The 19174-nt window shown below is 44.0% G+C and overlaps 1 protein-coding gene and 1 pseudogene across 2 annotated transcripts in view; both read left to right on the top strand.

The window, feature by feature from the left end:
• Positions 1 to 3717: 3717 nt before the first annotated feature.
• On the top strand, positions 3718 to 4861 carry LOC147584142 (bcl-2 homologous antagonist/killer pseudogene; annotated as a pseudogene).
• Positions 4862 to 11565: 6704 nt separating this feature from the next.
• The window catches only part of GLRA1 (glycine receptor alpha 1), an 83554-nt gene continuing 75945 nt past the window's right edge, over positions 11566 to 19174 (top strand). For both annotated transcript variants that reach the window (XM_025923669.2, XM_025923668.2), the window contains exon 1: positions 11566 to 12519. In XM_025923669.2, the coding sequence (XP_025779454.1) occupies positions 12464 to 12519 (56 nt within the window). In that variant the 5' untranslated portion in view covers positions 11566 to 12463. The remainder of the gene's footprint in view (positions 12520 to 19174) is intronic.

Here is a 19174-nt window from a genome sequence, read left to right as displayed (position 1 = left end):
AGTAACTCTGCCATGGAGAAACCTGTCGGACACCACCTAAACTAAATGATCAAGGTCAACATCAACAGTGGTAAGTCAGGGAATATCATGTACCCACTGTTACCACATGACAAGGAGGGCACCTCACCTCCATGATACTCTTTCAAAAACTCATAACCCCAATCTAATCATTAAAAAAAAAATTAGACACACTAAAAGTGACTGGCATTCTCCAAAATACCTGACCAGCATTCCATGACTGCTCATGGTTAAGGTCATGAAGAACAAGGAAAGACTGAGGATCTGTCACAGTGCAGAGGAGACTAAGGAGACGTGACGACTAAATGTCATGTGGTGTTCTGGATCGGAGTCCAGAACAGTAAAGGGACAAAAAAGGAAAAAGGGAGAGAAATTCAAATAAAATTTATAGTTTAACTAATAGTAATATGCTAATGTTGCTTCCTTACTTTTGGAAAATATATCATTTTATGTAAAATGTTAAGGGGCGCCTGGGTGGCGCAGTCGGTTAAGCGTCCGACTTCGGCCAGGTCACGATCTCGCGGTCCGTGAGTTCGAGCCCCGCATCGGGCTCTGGGCTGATGGCTCAGAGCCTGGAGCCTGTTTCTGATTCTGTGTCTCCCTCTCTCTCTGCCCCTCCCCCGTTCATGCTCTGTCTCTCTCTGTCCCAAAAATAAATAAACGTTGAAAAAAAATTTTTAGAAAAAAAATGTTAACATTAGGGAAAACTAGGTAAAGGGTATTTGGGAACTTTTTTGTAAATTCCAAAATAAAACAAAAGTAATGATAGTGATGAGGGTAGTGCTTCAGGGAGGATGGTCAGGGAGGAATTCACCACAAAACAGAATTTTAAAAGATGGTTTTTGAAAAAGCTGCTAACAGGTGAAAATACTAAGTAAGGATTTGGGCAGCCCCAGAGACGTGTGAAAACAAAAACTGGAATTCAGAACCCACCAAAAAGAATGTACTGGCCTTTCAGTTGAGACCTGATGGGCCATGCCGAAGGGGCAAGGCAAATCAGAAATAGACCCCCCTCCTTTGGTGACGGATAGTAACGAGCCCTTTGGTGGTGATTGCTTTATAGTGTATTCTGATGTCAATTACAATGTCGTACACTGAAATTTATACAATGTTGTACACTGAAATTTATACAATGTTACATATAATTTTATGCCCCAAAAAAAGTCACACTGAAAAAAAAGAGGTGGGTAGGAAATAGACACTCCTTACAAAGCCTGAAACAGAGCTTGAAATCATCTCAATACATGGTTGAATCAAGGTGATCTGTCCACACTCTGCCAGCCAGAAGGAAATTTAATCCTTTCTACAAGATAACATGATTCAGAGCCAGTGTAATTTTTCATATACAATTTAAAGTATTTACTGCAAAAAATACCAGGCATGACAGTAAACAGAAATGATCAAAATTCAATTTTTAAATATGAGGCAATAGAAAGATACCCATAGATAGCTCAGATTCTAGAATTATCAGGCAGGAATTTTAAGATAATTATGATGATTATGTTCCAGAAAATAAATGAAAAGATGGATAATTTCTCCAGGGAACTGCAATCTATTTTTTAAAGAAAAAAGGAGTGAAAATGCTAGCCTGGAAATTAAAACAATTGAAATTAATTCAGTATATAAGTGTAAAACCAGATTAAACTCAGCAGAAGAGATGATTATTGAAAAGAGTAGAAAAGATCCAGATAGATGCAGAGAAAGGGGGGGAAAGAATAGAAAATGCAGAAATAGGCATTAGTGACATAGAAACATCATGAAAATGTCTTAGCATATGGATAATTGGGATCTAGATGGAGAAGAGAAAATGAAGGAGCGATAATGGAAAAAATACTGACGACTGATGAAATACATCAAGACACAAATTCAAGGGAGAGTGGGACAGAGGACCCGAAGAGTTCTGTGAGTCTGAGCAGGATATTCACAAAGAAAACCGAGTCTCACCAGCCACTGTGGACTGCTTGGGTGGAGGCCACGGTGGGCAAGAGGCACAGCCCACAGTCCGGGTATTGCCAGGACCAGGCAGAGGGTGGCATAGGATGGACCGGGAAGAGAACCTGGCCATATGTCTGCTTCCCTCCGAGTGTGTACTCCAGGAGGGAAAATCCCATCAACAGTGTTTGAAGGAAGGACACTCCAAGCTTTGAAATATTCATTCCTTGCATGTAAAATATCAATGTTGGATGCCAGATCAAGATTCAGAGGAAGAAAAGTTTATTGATACTATTATGTTTTACCAAGGTGAAAACAACAGAGAATTTTCTCTGGTCATTAAAACAGAGAACCAAAATGGAAAACCTATTTTCTACTAATACCTCTTTAGTTGAACCAGTTTCTTCCTCCATGGAACACTGGAGAAAATGGATGAGTTCTGTTTTTTCAATACATATAAAGTAAATGATTCTCTTACTCCAAGTTATTTTTAGAAGAAACACTTAATTGAGCAATTATGGGCTGGGAGCAGAATAAATGTGTTTTGAGAATTGTTCTAAAAGCAAAAAGAATGGAAAGATTGTTATTTTCAAACTTGACTCTTCAAGCAAATCACATAATTTGTACATCTTTTGTGAATGGTATGAAGGTGGCTAATGGGACTGGTATAATCCATAACACAGAGCTCAATGAGAAAATGTCTATCAGGAAAGTTCAGCTTACAACTTCATTCAATCTTTCCTATTTAGTTCTAAAATAGTGTTGGATGGGGACGAAAGGCACAACACAGAGAATGTAGTTAATGGCATTGTAAGTGTTGTATGGTGACTGATGGTCGCTACACTTGTGAGCACAGCATAACATATGGACTTGTCGACTCACTGTGTTTTACACTTCAAACCAATGTAACATTGTGTGTCAACTATACTTCAATAATATATATATTGAACACACACACACACACACACATACACGCAAAAAAATAATAATTCCTTAAATTGTGTTTGACTCTTTGGGGAAAAAAATCAAGCAAACGTTCATAGGCACATGATATAAATGGATAAAACCAAAGTCTGTAAAATATTAAAAACTACAGGAAGAAAAATCCATTGCCTTTAAATGACAAAAACTAAGGCCTATAGCTGACTTTTCAAAGATATTATACTAGACAGAAAAGAATAGAGTGATATAATTAACAGTACACTTCCAAATACCTCTAAGGATCAAAATCTAAAGCAGGGAAGATACTAGAAAGTATTTTGAACTGAATAATAATGAAACCATAACTTGTGGGATGCATCTCAACTAAAGCTCAGGAAAAAAGACAAAGTCTTATATATTGGAAAATAAGAAGGAGGGGCTCCTGGGTGGCTCCGTCAGTTAAGTGTCTGACTTCGGCTCAGGTCATGATCTCACGGTGCATGAGTTCCAGCCCCGCATCAGGCTCTGTGCTGACAGCTCAGAGCCTGGAGCCCATTTCGGATTCTGTGTCTCCCTCTCTCTCTCTCTGCCCCTCTCCCACTCGCACTGTCTCTGTCTCTCTCAAAAATAAATAAAACATTGAAAATTTTTAAATAAAAAAAAAAAGAAAAGAAGAGGGTTAAAAGTCAATGAAGCATCCATTTCAAGAAGCCAGAAGAGGGCCAAGCTGGGGCAAGCAGAAGCTGCGTCCAGACATCGGGACTGCACTGACACCTGTTCCAGAAAGCTGGGCCTGGGCACCTGACCCCCAAGAGGAGCCGCTGGCCCCTCAGGATCTCTGGCCTTGGCCCCATGAGCCATCCCAGGCCTGGGCGAGGGTCCTGGCAGGCTAGCGCTGCCCTCCACTGGGACCCAAGAAATGGCATCCGAGCAATGCCCAGGTCCTCCCAGGCAGGAGTGTGAAGAGACTGCCCCATCTGCTACTTCGGAGGAGTAGGTAGCCTGGGACACCAAGGAGGTTTTCCACAGCTATGTTTTTCACCATTAGCAGCAGAAGCAGAAGGCTGAGGGTGCAGCTGTGCCTACTGACCCAGAAATGGTCACCTTGCCCCTAGAACCTAGCAGCACCATGGGGCAGGTGGGTCGGCAACTCACCATCACTGGGGACAACATCAACCAGCGCTACGATTCAGAGTTCCAGGCCATGCTGCAGCGCCTGCAACCCACAGCAGAGAATGCCTATGATATTTTCACCAAGATTGCCTTGAGTCGATTTGAGAGCAGCATCAACTGGGGCCGCGTGGTGGCTCTCCTGGGCTTTGGCTACCGCCTGGCCCTCGACATCTACCGGCACGGCCTGACTGGCTTTCTGGGCCGGGTGACCAAACTGGTGGTTGACGTCATGTTGCGTCACTGCATTGCCGGTGGACTGCGCAGAGGGGCAGCTGGATGGCAGCCCTGAACTTGGGAAATGGCCCCATCCTGAACGTGCTGATAGTTCTGTCTGTGGTTCTGTTGGGCCAGTTCATGGTACGAAGATTCTTCAAATCATGACTCCCAGAGGGGCCCTTTGGGGTCCTAGCTGAGACCCTTGCCTGGGCTTCAGCCAAGCCTTCTCCCATCACCCCTCCTCTCCCTTACAGGGGTCCCCCTCAAGAATACAGAAGCTTTAGCAAGTGGGCACTCCAGCTTTGGGAGGGCCCTTGCCTGGGGGTCAGTCAGGCTGCCAGGGGTGCCCCAACATTGCATGGTGCTAATGGGCCCCCTCTCTTGGCCCCATCCTGTCAGAGAGGGGGTATAGCCTTCTTCCTCAGCTCTCTGGGACATCCTCAGCCCTATCTATTGGGCACTGGGGAGATTCACAACTTGGGGAAGCAAGAGGCTGAGAGTCACTTCTCCCCTCAAAATTTTTAACGGTTATATCTTTATGTAATACCCTTGGAAGGACCCTCCCCCCACCCATTCCCACCACTCCGCCCAAGCCAGGAAGTCTGGGGTGTGGGGGTTAGTAGACTACCCTGTGTTCCCCAGGATTCAGCTGTTCTAGAAGATCAGAGCTCGATTGCTAGGCCTGGAGCCCAGTCCTGGCCCTTCCTAAGCTCTCCCCCTGCTCCCACTCCCCCCCCACCCCCACCCCATATCACATTTGCAGTGGACTCGCAGGGATTCTGGGCCTCGGTATGGGGTAGAGATGAAGTTGGGGGCACAGACCAGGGCTGTCAGAACCTCATCAGCATCCCCCAAGCCCGCCTCCCAAGATCCTCAGTTCTCTCCCTTCCCCTCATCTATTACCACTTAAACCCAACCTGTTCACTACAAGTGAAGCCCACCCTGCCCCCATCACTCCAAATAAGGAAGGAGGGGTCTTGGGTAAGTGGAGTGCTAGGTTCCCTCCTTGCCCAGGTACAGAATTTGGTTTGTTATTGTCAGGGAAAGAGGGTAAGGAACTCATCTTGAGGTTTCTGAGAAAAGAGCTATTAACGCCACTAGGAACCCCAGGATTGGGATCTTCCCTCACGGCCCGGGTACAGTGTAATCTGGGGGTGTGGATGGGGAAACTGTGAGTACTTGAACTCTACTGTGACCCCCCACTCTCCACACTCTTCACCTGCCTAAGCCCCTCCTGTGGGTGAGGTGGGAATGCCTTGTCTATCTTGCACAGTCTAGAGGTTTGGGGGTAGATTAAGCCACATGCAAGGAGGGGATGCAGACAGAGCCCACTGGCCAGCCCCCACCTTCTGAGTGTGTCTGAAATAAACTGCAATCTCTGAAAAAAAAAAAAGAAGCCAGAAAAAAAAATTAAACAAACAAAAAAATGCGAGTTGAGAGCAAAAATAAAAGGAGGGAAAAGAAAGAATAGAAAACAAAGATACATAATATAGAAAAGATTTTAAAGCTGGTTATTTGAGTGACCAAAAAAATGGCTGATCCCCTAGAAAGAACAATCAAGAAAAAAGAAGTACAAATTATTGTATGACAAACAGACAAGAAGACATCACTACAGATTCTAGAGACTAACAAAGTAGGAGGATTATGGCAATTTTATGCAAATAAATGTGAAAAATCATATTAAATGGACAAGTGCCTAGGGAAAAAATGCAACTTACTAAAACCACCACAAGAAGTATCAATCTTAACAGCCCTATATCTATTAAATAAATTGAATCTGTAAATAAAAACTTTCCACTAAGAAACCTCCAGAAAAAAAAAAGTTAGAGAGGGGGAGAGCCAAACCATAAGAGACTCTTAAAAGCTGAGAATAAACTGAGGGTTGATGGGGAGTAGGAGGGAGGGAAGGGTGGGTGATGGGCATTGAGGAGGGCACCTGTTAGGATGAGCACTGGGTGTTGTATGGAAACAAATTTGACAATAAATTTCATATATATATAAAAAAGGAAACCTCCAGGCCCATATGGCTTCATCAATGAACACTTCCAAGCATTTTAAAAAGAACTAACACCAAATCTTATATAGATGTTTCTAAGGAATAGAAAAGAGAAAACATTTGCAACTTGTGAAGAAGCTACCACAATCTTTATACCAAAACCTGAAAAAGACATTTTTAAAAAGGAAAGTTATAGGTTAATGCCCTCTCATGAACGAAGATGACCTCGTTTAGCCAAAAGCAAGCAAAATAAAAGTAATAGAAATTAGAACAGCAGCTACCTTTGGCATGCAATGACTGGGAGGGAATGTGAGGTAGGCTTCAAGGGTGCTGGTAACGTTCTGTATCATTATATCGATAGCATCCATTTTATGAGTAACTTAACAAAACTTATGCATTAATATATGTGTATTTCCAGTTTAAATGGTTTTTAAATATGTAATACAAGAATCGCCTTCAACCAACACTGATCATGACCCATTTGCCATAATTCCTAGCACAGAGAAGGTAGTTAATCAATATTTGTTAAAAACCAAATGAACAACTCTTTTAGTAGAGATGCAAAACCTCAGCACAGTGTCACACACACAGTTCGTGTGCAAAATATGTGTACTTTTTAAACGAATGAACCTCTGAGTGAAGGTATATCCTCTGCCAAGCCTTTTTCATGCCAAAACTCCTTGTGGAGGCAGTGAGAGACCCAACAAGAGGAACTAACTGGATAAACATGAAATAGGAGTTAAGGACAGACAGAGCAGAAAGTAGGAAAAAAGAGACTGAGAACGTTTGATGGAAAGATAGGAAAACAGCACAAGGAGATGATGAAAAGTCTCACGTGGATGTCAAGCTGCTGGAACCCAGGATATACATATAGTCTTGGCTGAAAAACTAAATTGGGGAGTCTCTGGGCAGAAAGTCAGGGGCTGATCAGTCTTGATATGAGGCCTTTCTTCTTCACTGATCCTACCTCCTCTTCCTTTATTTTAGGTCTCCAAATGCAGGGGTTAGGAGCCAGGACGTGAGAGATGGGAGTCCTGAGTTCTAGATCTTGCTTTGTGGTGATACCTTAGGCCAGTCATTCCAATTTCCTGGCTTCTGTGTGACTAATCAGAAAAATGGAAGGAAAGGTCTCTCAATATTTTATGCATCCACTCCTTATGACTAAAAAATTCTCCCAGGGCCACTGAGATCTCCCAAATACTTCTGAGGTCCCTTCTGTAAAGCACAGAAAACATACTGTTGCTTTGCAATTCAGAAGAAGAAGAAGAAGAAGAAGAAGAAGAAGAAGAAGAAGAAGAAGGAGGAGGAGGAGGAGGAGGAGGAGGAGGAGGAGGAGAAGGGGAAGAGGAAGAAGAAGAAGAAGGTACCAAGTTCATTCTCTAAGTTGGGTTCAGAAAGGCTGGCAGTAGCCTCCAGCTCCTTGGAGGAAAGGCTTTTCCATAGTACTATTTGAAGACCCATATTCATCATAATACTTCAGCACAATTAGGCAAGCTGCTTAGTTGCTCCAAATATCTGTCTCTCTTTACAAAGTATCATTGAGGCCTGTCAAAGAAGTCTTGAGACACCCAGACCTCTCCTCTGTGAATGTCATTATGGTCAGAGACTTGGCACTGTGTTAATTACATTAGCTGGTTCAGGCCTGCGTAATCTCACCTGATTAACACTATTCCTTCCTCTTCTCTCTTCAGGCCCTCTGCCTAAATCTTTTTGTTCTTCTTTCACTTATTCACTTATTCATCCTGGCAAGAAATATCTACTGAGCTCCTCCTATGTGCCAGGCACTGTGCAGGTGCTAAACATATCATCAAGAAGCCAGGTAAAGTCCCTTCCTTGTAGATTTCCTTTACCTACCCTTCCCATGCCCTTCATCTTCGTGGGAGCAAAAAATGGTGGAAAGACCCTTCAGCTATAATTAGGTACCTGTATTCTTGTCCCAACTCTGCTACTAGTCTAGGGGGTGAGTCACTGAACCTCTCTGGATATAATTTTCCTCTTCTGTAAATAAAAGTGTTGAACAAGAACAGTTTCTAAGACTCTCTCACATTGACTTTTTTCAGTAGCTTCTAACTAGTATCCTTGTTTTCATTTTGCCCCCTCCCTCCCTACACATTTTATTCTAAGCACAGTAGCCAGACTAATCTTGTTAAAATGTTAAGTCAGAACTTGTTACTCCTCTGCTCGAAACCCTCCAATGGGTCTCACTCAAAAGTGAACCCAAAGTCCTTACTATGCCCTGGAGGTAGTGTATGCCCCAGCCCCCGAGCCTTCTCTAACCTGGTCCTCTCAACTTCACTCACTCCACCCAGGCACAATGGCCTCCTTGCTATTTCTCGCACACTCTAAGCATATTTCCCTCTCAGACTCTTTACATTTGCTTTCTGCACTGCCTGGAAAGCTCTCCTTCCCCTCCCCCCTCCCCGAGGTTCACATGGCTCATTCCCTCACTTCCTTCAGTCACTTGTTCAAATGTTTTTCTTCTTTTCAGAAAGCACACCCTGGTCTAACCACACTATATAAAATAGTGCCTCTATATCACTCTCTGCCCTGAGACCACTTTCTTCTCTTTAATCCTTATGATTGCCTAGTACATCATAAATTGCCTTTTTTTTATCTTCTGTCTCCCTCCACCGGGAGATACACTCCATTAGAATGGGGATCACTACCTGTTTTGTTCCCTGCTATATCCCCATTCCTTAGCACAGTGACTAACACATAGTAAATGCTCAATAAATATTTTGTGTCATTAATGAAAGAATGAATTGACTCTAGTAATAAGTCTCAGTATAGGTCAAAATGTATTCATACTTGGAAGGGTTCAAATCTGGCTACCTATAACGGGCCACTCAAGTATGGGAATTAGGCTACACAGAATACTTATCATAAGAAATGGACCATCTGCTGAAGCAAACTCATTCCATTCCATTGAGATTTCTGTTTCATAGCATGTAGTCACAATAAGATTAGACCTGAATGCCATTTCTTCTATGCAGCTTCTTGTGATGAGATGAAGGGATGTTACTCTCCCTGTTTGACTTAGGCCCAAAGAGATTCGGTCATTTACCCAACATCATCCAGCCTTTTTGAGGCAGAGATAAAATAAAAACATAAATCTCTGACCTCCAAGCCTGCAGGTAGTTTCGATAGTGACCTACAACAAGAGAGAAAGATCCGAGTATACCGCTTATGGGCATAAGAAATACACGAGATATGGGGTAAAAAGTGTAGATTCGCAACCATGAGGAGCTTTTCCCACTGAACCTCCAAAGTGATTTCATGTTCAGAAGTTCAAAGCACTGTTTCTCTTACATACTGTCATATCCCCAAGGCCCAGCACACTCTTACTTCATGTATGCTGATTAAATAAAAGTAAGGGCCTACTAGAAAACAGGTGCCCCCAGGCAATAATTACTCTTATCTCCAGAACAGCCCAAAGCCTTGGAGCCAGTCACACCCACTACAGCAGCAGTAGCAGCAACAGCAACAACAACAACAACAACACACACACACACACACACCACACCACATCCCTTCAAGGAAAAGAAAAAGTAACTTCTACATGCTGCATCCCACCTGCCCACACAATCGCTTCCTAGGCAGGTTAGGAACAAGCACAAAGTTGTGACATCACAGTTTGTTTCAGTACCTTCAGGGGTACAAAAATGTCACAGATAGGTGCATACATATATGTCTTTGTGGACAGAGACCATTTACAAACACAAATGTGTAAATAAACATATGCACCACACATTTGCTTCAGAATTAGGGTGGCTACGGATCACAAATCAATTTGTACACATAGAAATATACACGTTTGTCTTGCCCAAGCTACTCACAAATGTACACAAATGCATTCACAAGGATAATATTTATGTCAAGGTATTACTGTGAGAAGTAGATGACATTATGGGAAGTGCACAATAGTACCTGATATGTAAAAAGCATGCTAGTAAATGTTAGTGATACATATGGGTGGGTAGGTAGGTAGGTAGGTAGGTAGATAGATAATATAAATTTTTATCAGACTCCTATGAAAATCCACCTTTAAAGCAAAATTTCCTTTTCAGTCACTACTCAAACTCATGGAAATTCTAAGCAGCCCATTACTGTTCCAGTGTGTGGAAGCCAATAAAAGAGAGTAATGTGGGGTGTGTAACAGTGGTGTGGGGGGTGGGGGTGGGAGAAATCCCTGTTGGTAGGAGGCTGGAGAACAAAGCTTTCCAGGCTTCTTCAGGGAGAAAGCCTGGGCTTGGAGAGACCTGAACTGTTAAGAACTATTCTAGGGAAAATCAACCTCCAAAAACTCAAAAGAAGGCATTCCTAACGCTGCTGAGAAAGAGGGAAGGGTTGTCCCCACTTGGTAGGCTAGGAGGGAGAGACCCCAGAGTCCCAGCCAGTTCAAATCAGCCAGAAAATCCTGCAAGGCTATTAATCCACTAAATTCTGGGAGCTTGGAGAAAATCTGATTAACTCCACCTCCCCAGCTGGGCTCTAGAGTGAACTCTATAGCTAGCTGGTTTCTGAGACTCAAATAAGATGGGAAAGAGAGAAGCAGGAGGAAGAGAAAAAAGGAAGCAGGAGTGGTTAAGTACTAGATACCTGTGTGTATAGCTTGGCTCAATCATTGTTTTGGAACAAGACACAGCTCTCTTAGGCTCTGTTGCCGTAGGTTGTGAAATGTAAATAAAACTGTCTCCTGTCCTGTTGGAAGACTGCATATCTTCCTTATCTCCCCTAAGGGCTCCAACAGTGAGGCCAGGACTGCTCCCTCTGGACCCTGGGAAGTGCTCAAGGAATTTCTCCTGTATTTTCCCATTGCAGTGGCCCAGGGGAAGAGAAGCAGTCTTTTATGGGCCAGACGTCTTTTTGAAACCTCTCCTTTACTTCTGTACCAAGTATTAAAACTTCAGAGCTCTAAAGAAACTCAGGGATCCGGTTCAATTCTTCCCTTTTAAGATGGTATGCTGAGCCCAGAGGCAGGTCCGAACTAGGATCCGTGGTGTTTGTTTTCCTCACATACAACTGCATTCTTTAAATATCAAGGCAATATTTTAAGAGACCTCAAGAGATTAACTCCATAATCTCCCCCACCCCACCGCCCGCTTGCAAAGGAAAGAAGAGTCGAGGATCTCGTCCAGCACTTTAAGCGTTAAACTCAACCTAGAGTCTAAAACGCGATTGGCCAAACACTGAGAAAAGATCTGGTTTTCGCAGCCGTGGGCCAATGAGCACCTCGAGTGGGAGGGTTTGAAGATACTAAGGAGTTTTTCCCCCCTTTTTTTCCTCTCCACCCCCTCCCATCGGCCTTCGCCCGCCCCCCTCCCAGCTCGCATGCCGCCAGTTTGTTAAATTAATGCAGTAAGAAAGTCTGAAGATCTGAGGGAGTCCTGGCCAAAGGAAGATGGGCGAGCTCAGAAAATCGAGATTCATCTGAAGCCCTGGGCTCCTCAGCCCCGCGGGGTCGCCATGGACCCTGACAGCCCCTGAAACTTGCCCTGAGCTCTCTCATGCCTGCAGCCCTGAGCAATGGGACACCTTTCCTGCAGCGATCATAACTTATTCGGCGGGGACCAGAGAACAGGGATCGCAAGGCGACAAACAGACTCGCACGCAGGCAGGGAAACGAGATTCCGGGACTCGGTCGCGATGCGCCAGCCTGGCACATTCTCCGGAATTTAACTGAAGGCAGCACCGTCAATCGCTTCCCCTGGCCCCTAGCCCCCTCAGGCCAGCCCAGGGGCATAAAGCCCTGCTCTCTCTACCCAAGATGCTCGCCCAATCTAACGGTCGGAGGCCAGCGCTCTGATCGCCACAGAAGATTTTTTTCCCTTGCATGGAGCTGGCCGTTTAAACAGAAAAACAGGGGTAAAAAAGAAAATATACCCACCCCCAAACGTGCCTCCCCAGCGCCGCAGGGAGCCAACAGACAAGCTGGAGTTTAACAAACAGCAATACTCTTCGCGCTCCTGAAAAGCAGGGCTGGACGCTCTCCGTGGTGCTGAAACGCTTCACGGCTGCCTCTGTCCGTGGTACCTACAGCCCCCTCGTTCCAATTTCCCCTGGGGCTCTCCCTCCGCGCCCCTGTTCTCCACCTCCCCTTAGCATCTGGATTATTTTTTCAATAGCGCTCGCTGGTTTTGTAAGTGCCAATTTGAAACATTTTTTACCCTCATAACTCGTGGACTACAAAGCACAAGGACCTGAAAAATGTACAGCTTCAATACTCTTCGACTCTACCTTTGGGAGACCATTGTATTCTTCAGGTATGCAATTTTCTACTGACCACATCGCTGTAATGGAAATGGGGGAAAGGAGCACTGAGGCTGACTCTGTCCGTTATCCCTTCATTTTGGGGGGAAGGGGCTGCTGTATACCGCTGCAATCGGGTCCTTCCATCCCCCGCTCCCCCACCCCACCCCTCCCGCAGGGTGTCTGGCTTGTGCGTGGAGGTCTGAGACAGTCGCTGCTCTAGCAGCTGTTTGCCTGGTTTTTTTCTGTGATTTGTTTGTCCTTCCATCTGCTATACCCCTGCCCCATCACTGGCCCCCAGCCCCTCTGCATATTGGCTTTCACTGGGCTGAGGACTTTAAGGGAAAGCTTTTGGAGTTACTCAGTTTAATTAGGACTGCATTCTCTCTAACCGCAGTGCCGAAAACCTCAGCTCTCCCGTCTGGGAGCCAAGTGACAACTAGCGGTGACGGGGAAGGTTGCACTCGAGCTCACTGGACACAGAACATTTCATTTTCTCTCCTTTTTTGTTGTTGTTTTCTTTTTCTGCGTGGGGCGGGGCGGGGGGGAGTAGGCTGAGGCTTAGTGCTTGGAAACAATAGTGTTATGACCTCCGGTTGTAAAGCCCTGAACTTGGGTGCAGAGTGGATCTACTTAGGAACAGATTCTGGGAAAGATTTCCCTTTAGAAACTTTGACTCCCTCCTCTCACCCACTCACCTTTCCAAACTCTTACTTTGTTAGCTGCAGATCCTGAACTGATGGACAATTCTTGTTTGTTTTGTTTAATTTATGTCTGTCCCTGAATCTGTAGCTGAGTTCCCTTATCCGTTATCTCTTCAGGTTAAAATTTTCTGCCTACAGGCTTAGCATTCTATGTTAGTACAAGTGAAAAGTGAAAAATCACCCTCTTCAGGAAGCATTGAAATAGATAGTTCTTTTGTAAGTGGGTGAATCAGCCATCGTCAGAGATGGTTATGATAAATTCCATTTATATGAATTGAAAAAAATTATTCTTCCTCCATGACCCGCAGGGATCATTAATCTTCCTCATTTTAGATACCTGCCTCTCATGTTTTACCATGGCACTGTATTAACAGCCATTTGAAAAGCCCACTCTAGGTTATTTTTAAAAATAAGTAACCACCAAATATTATTCTCTCCCATCATAAACCAGCAACTAATTATTGCTTTTCCTTTTAACATTGTGGAGAATTCTGCATATGAATTGTTAGTTTGACTAACCTGTCGGTTGGTTTATTAAATGAATGACTCCTCCCCCAACCCCGGATTATAAGGGTCTATATGTGAACCTCTCTTCATGTCTTTCTCTTGAGATGGAGAAAATACCCCCTCCTTCCCTGAGATACCCAACGCTAAAGCTTCTAATCTCTAGTTCAAATAATTCTTTGATAGGCCATAGTCCTGCCCACAGCTCAGAATGCAAATAGTCAGGGAGTCAGATAGAATGAAAAAGTGCAACAATCCAGGGCCCTGTGAAATGTAGCTACTTTATGGAGGAAGGGGCAGGAAGTATCCTCTTAATATCAAATCCTTTCTCCCCTACATACATATAGAACTGTAAAATGCCGCGGAGGTGGGGTACTTGGTAACATTTGTATGCAAATTGATTCTCTGTTTGGCTTACCGAGACAGAACTGAACCAGAAAGATTAAAGAGCAAATTAATAGGACCAAGCACATCACTTCCCCCACCCCGCCACCACACACACACACCCGACTCCTTTTTTATTGATGAACAGTACGTTTGATTTTCTTCTCCCCGACATTGTCTTTCACAAAAGGGAGACACGGTCTAAAAGGTTTGCATTGTAATCATTTCGAGAAGGTGATGAATCCACTGTGCTAATTCTTTAAGTAAACTGGTGGTAGCCCATCAGGAAACATCACTCTACATCTCCTTCCCCTACATGTGTCAAGGCATATCTGAGCTACAATGTGTATGGGATTCTGTGTTTATAAGGAAAGAAAAGTCATGACTCTGGAGAGCTGGGAAGGGATTGGTACCACTGCACTTTCAAAATATAGGAATGACTACATCATCTGAGGAGTCAATGTTGTTTCAGAACTGTTCTGAAACATAAAATAATGAAGCTAGGAATTGAACTCGGGAAATACCCTCAGCAATTTTTCAGAGAGATTGGAAAAAAAAGGTCAAAAGGAGGGAAAGTATTATCCTTGTGTCATTGGCACTTTCATTTCTAACTCTCTCATTTTTTAAATTTTAGGTGAAAATACAGAAGCATTAAAATCTGGGGACTCAATAGAATTGTATGTGGGGGTAAATGGAGACTGGCAGCCTAGCAGGTTCCATGTGAATAACCCTTTCTCCCCCAAGGGACAGGCACCGTGTTGGAATGAGCCAATCCAATCATCTCAGGCACCCAGGTACTACTTAGATTAAATGATGCCAGCTGCTCACCTTGTTGGGGGAAATCTGGGGGCTAGAAAAGGAAAGGCCATCAATAACAGAAGTGCTGCTGCATTAGTACATCACCAGCGAAATGGCCATAATGACAGTAAACAGTAAAACAAAACAGCAGTCGAAGTGAGGCAGAAACCTCATATGGTGCCAACACAGAGAACGCATTGAGGCCTTCAAAAGAGCTGACGGGGAGAGAGACATAGGGTACTGGGACACAAACAGCATTGCAGTGCTCATCAACTGTGACCCCATAAATAAAATGAGGTGATTTGGCTGAAGTTCCTCCTTTGGTATTTTAAAAGCCTATGGTTCTAAAACCATGAGTGACATCCTAGGATTCGATAACCTAAATTTTGTCTCTTTGTTTGCAGTTGGAGATGGGGCTTTATAGCCAGACTGGCCAAAAATAATAGACAAAGATATGGTTTTTGGGGGTTTTTTTAATGGTAGAAGCACATTCCTTTCAACCTCCTTTGCAAGCCAAAGGGAACTTGCTTTGATTCACAGAACGCTTACCTTCTAGCTTATGGTTGGAAAGGCCCAGGAAGACCCCAACATTTTTTATCTTCTGGGTAATTCATAGCATGTAACTGTGTTTCTCAGTCTCGGCACTACTGACATTTTGAACTGGATAATCTTTATTAGGAGGGCTGTCCTGTGCATTGTAAGATGTTTAGCAGTACCGTGGCCTCGGTGACATCCCCTCCCCCCAGTCATGACTATCAAAAATGTCTCCAGACCCTGCCAAAAATCCTGGGGTAGGGAGTGCAAAAATTGTATGCAGTTGAGAACCACTGGTATTGAATGACCAAATTCTTAATCTGCTGTTCCGATGTCCTAATTACAATGGGGAGAAAAGTCTAGTTTCCTTGAGAACATGCCCCCCATGAACCACACAAATCACCCCAATGAAGCAAAAAGGGACCTAGCTCATGCTTGCAAAGGGAATAAAGGGAGAGGAGATAAACCAAGTCTAACCCATGGATGGTTTTGCCATGCTTCCTTGCACAGGGCTTTGTGCCGAATATGACACTCATTTGTTAAGAAAGGTCATTAAAATCTTGAAGGAAAGATGTTTCTATTCACACAAGGGTCAAGAGAAACATGGCAGATAGATTGTTTCATATCTGGGTGCTGGAAACCCACCCAGTTGGAAGGTAAATGAGTTTTCTTTTGAGGTGCCCCCCTCTGGATCTCTTCCTCCCAGTAGCATAGCTGTATTTTCCCTCAAATCTTACCCGCTGCATTTTGGGCACTGCAGAAAGCATTTAAGAGCTTCTGAAATGGGCCAAGGACTTTTTTACTGAGGAAAGAAGTTCCTTGGGCAAGCTTGCACCAGGCCCAATCAAACTGTCAGTCTACCCTCTTCTGGGGGCTTAGGAACCTTGAGCAAGAGAAAAGAAAACATCACATCTTTTATTCCCAAAGGATAGCTTAGATACGGCCCCTAGGCTGGTAAATAGAGTTATGAATTGGCGCATAACTTCTGTGTATTTGCAAAACTGGTGATGACCTATCAGGGGATATTTAGGGAATTTATCCCTGAGACCAACTTAACTCCGAAAGAGGTTGCAAATGTGGTGCAGTGGAGAAAGCAGTTAGGCTAGGATTTGAAAGCCCCCTGTTCTAAAGTGAGCTCTGCTCCCATCCTCCAGCATGGCTTTCATAAGACTCTGCATCATGGGGACTCAGTTTGCTTACCAATCAACTCAAATGACTGATTCCAACACCCCTATGTTGCCTCCAGCCTGGGATAAGGTCTTTGTGAAAGACAGAGGCCCACACCCACAAAGGCTCAGAATGAACTTGCTTCAACACTGACGCTGCCTTCATTTCTTCACTAGGCATTTATTTATCATGTATTTATGTGTCCAGTCCCAAACTCTGCGCTCTATGGGGGACACGGAGGTAACAGATGCCACAGTCCCTGTCCTTGCAGAAAGAGGAGACACTGCTCCCTTTAAAGCTACATTAAAAACCTCTTTTCTTCTTCAGAGGGCCCGCAGAGCTCCTCTCCCGACAGCCTGTGTACGCGTCCTGCGACAGCATCGCATTTATGTGGGCGTCATTAACTTTATTTCCTTCATCAGCTGGCAGAAGCCAGAATGATTTTTAAGACGGATGGCACTGTCTCCCGCCTGGCCATCTTGACGCTATTCTGCAGGTTTTCTGCTGCTTTAGGCAAAGCGGACTTGGCCCAAAGGGCAGGAGACCTGGGATCCAGAATTTAGCTAGTGGCCTGACCTTGACAGGGTTCCATGACCTTTCTGGCCCTCAGTTTCCCCAGCTGTAAGATGAAGGGAATCAACACATCAATCTCTCTAAAATCATTTTTAACTGTGCCAGTTAAGAATTGTCCTCCTCCAATCTCCATGATAGAATGCTTTAGGTTAAAAATATTGCCTCACATTTCAATTGTTATATGAAGTAGTGACATTGCATTATATGCAGACTCAAAAGTCTGAAAGAACTGAGGACCTCATTAAGCAACTTCACTCTGGAGGGTTATCACATTCTAGATACGATTATTAACAAATCACATGGATATGTCTCTCTCCCCCAGGAAGTGCTTTGGACGATGAGAAAACATGGTGTTTGATTACTGTCCCCATAGATCTGAAGAGGAGCATGAAAAGAGACCAAAAGTTTCTATACTTTTATCAGGGATTCTATTTCGGTTTTTTTCCTCGCCCATAAAGTCTATGCTTGTAAAATTTTGTTAACCAAATCCTATACACCATTAACTTATTTTCCCCATTTTTATTAATTGAAGGCATCCATAACTGCCTTTGATAATGTTCAGAAATACTAAACATCATGGTATAGACAGTGTCGCCACACTGAGTTGACCTAAGAAAAAAAACAAAAGCAAAGACACGTGATGCCTTTTAGTTAGTCCATAGAGCTTTGTCAGAAGTAAATATGCAATTTGTTAGAGTCTCTGAAATGTTTAAAATGGATTCCGAATCCTCATTACTATTTCATGAACCCCATAGGTATCCAGGGACCCCATTTGGGAAACATTAAAGTTGATTTATTCTATATAGCTCCAAGAGAAGAACTGGAGCAAATTAATGGGTAATTATTTTACTGTACACACACACAAATTCTAGCTCAATGTAATTTGGAACTTTCTGACAGATTTGTCAAGTGGTGGGCTGCCTCAGTGGTAGTAAGGGTCCCTGTCACCGGAGGAATGAAGGCAGAGAAACCCACCTCCCATGAGAGATGTAGAAGAAATCCAAGCTGCTTTTGAGGATTGAGATTTGTAATTTACTGCAAAAAAGTATATGAATGCAGGTCAGGGACAAATCTTTATATGATATTTATATTCCCTCTTTTCCTGATCCCCAAATTACCCTCCGATCTTTGTAAGCTCTCTGGGTACACCCTAAACACACATTCACTCATAACTTTTCCTTCTTTAAAATGGACTGGTGACGAATAAATTGGGCAATGAATACACACACACGATGCAACAAAGGATTATTAAAAGAAACCACCTGGTTATGTAAGAGGCTGGTTTTAAGAAATGAGAAGAGGGGGCGCCTGGGTGGCGCAGTCGGTTAAGCGTCCGACTTCAGCCAGGTCACGATCTCACGGTCCGTGAGTTCGAGCCCCGCGTCGGGCTCTGGGCTGATGGCTCAGAGCCTGGAGCCTGTTTCCGATTCTGTGTCTCCCTCTCTCTCTGCCCCTCGCCCGTTCATGCTGTCTCTCTCTGTCCCAAAAATAAATAAACGTTGAAAAAAAAAAAAATTTAAAAAAAAAAAAAAAAAAAAAAAAGAAATGAGAAGAACCTCAGACTAAGAAAATGTCAGAGCCAAAAAAGACCCCTAGAAAATGCACTGGTCTACAGACAAGTCCACAGGCACGGCTCGTGTTCACAGGACCGATGGCCTGTATGGCTGAAGGCCTCTTGGCCCCGAACTCCCGCTGTCCCTTCTGAACCAACCCTCTGGTAAGCCCAACACACAACTGACCCCCCATAGGGCCAGCTAGCAAATGCGTTCAGAAAGCACGTTAGAAGGGAACAATGCCCTGAGATGCTGAGGAGACGGACTTATCCGCACAGTGCCTATGCTTTGTAATGCAAGCTCTTATGAGGGGTGCTGAGGCCCCAAAGCCTTTGAAACTCCTTATAAAGGATCGCTTTGTGGTTTTCTGAAGTTGATATTGTCCAAGTCTCCCGAGGCTAATTCAGTGCAATTAGATTACCACTCTCCGCCTTTGGATTCGGCTGTTTTTC

This window comes from Puma concolor, chromosome A1 (genome assembly GCF_028749965.1).
Source record: "Puma concolor isolate L17-30 chromosome A1, mPumCon1.1.hap2, whole genome shotgun sequence".
NCBI classification, from domain to species: domain Eukaryota; kingdom Metazoa; phylum Chordata; class Mammalia; order Carnivora; family Felidae; genus Puma; species Puma concolor.
This window is presented reverse-complemented; position numbering and strand designations above follow the sequence as displayed.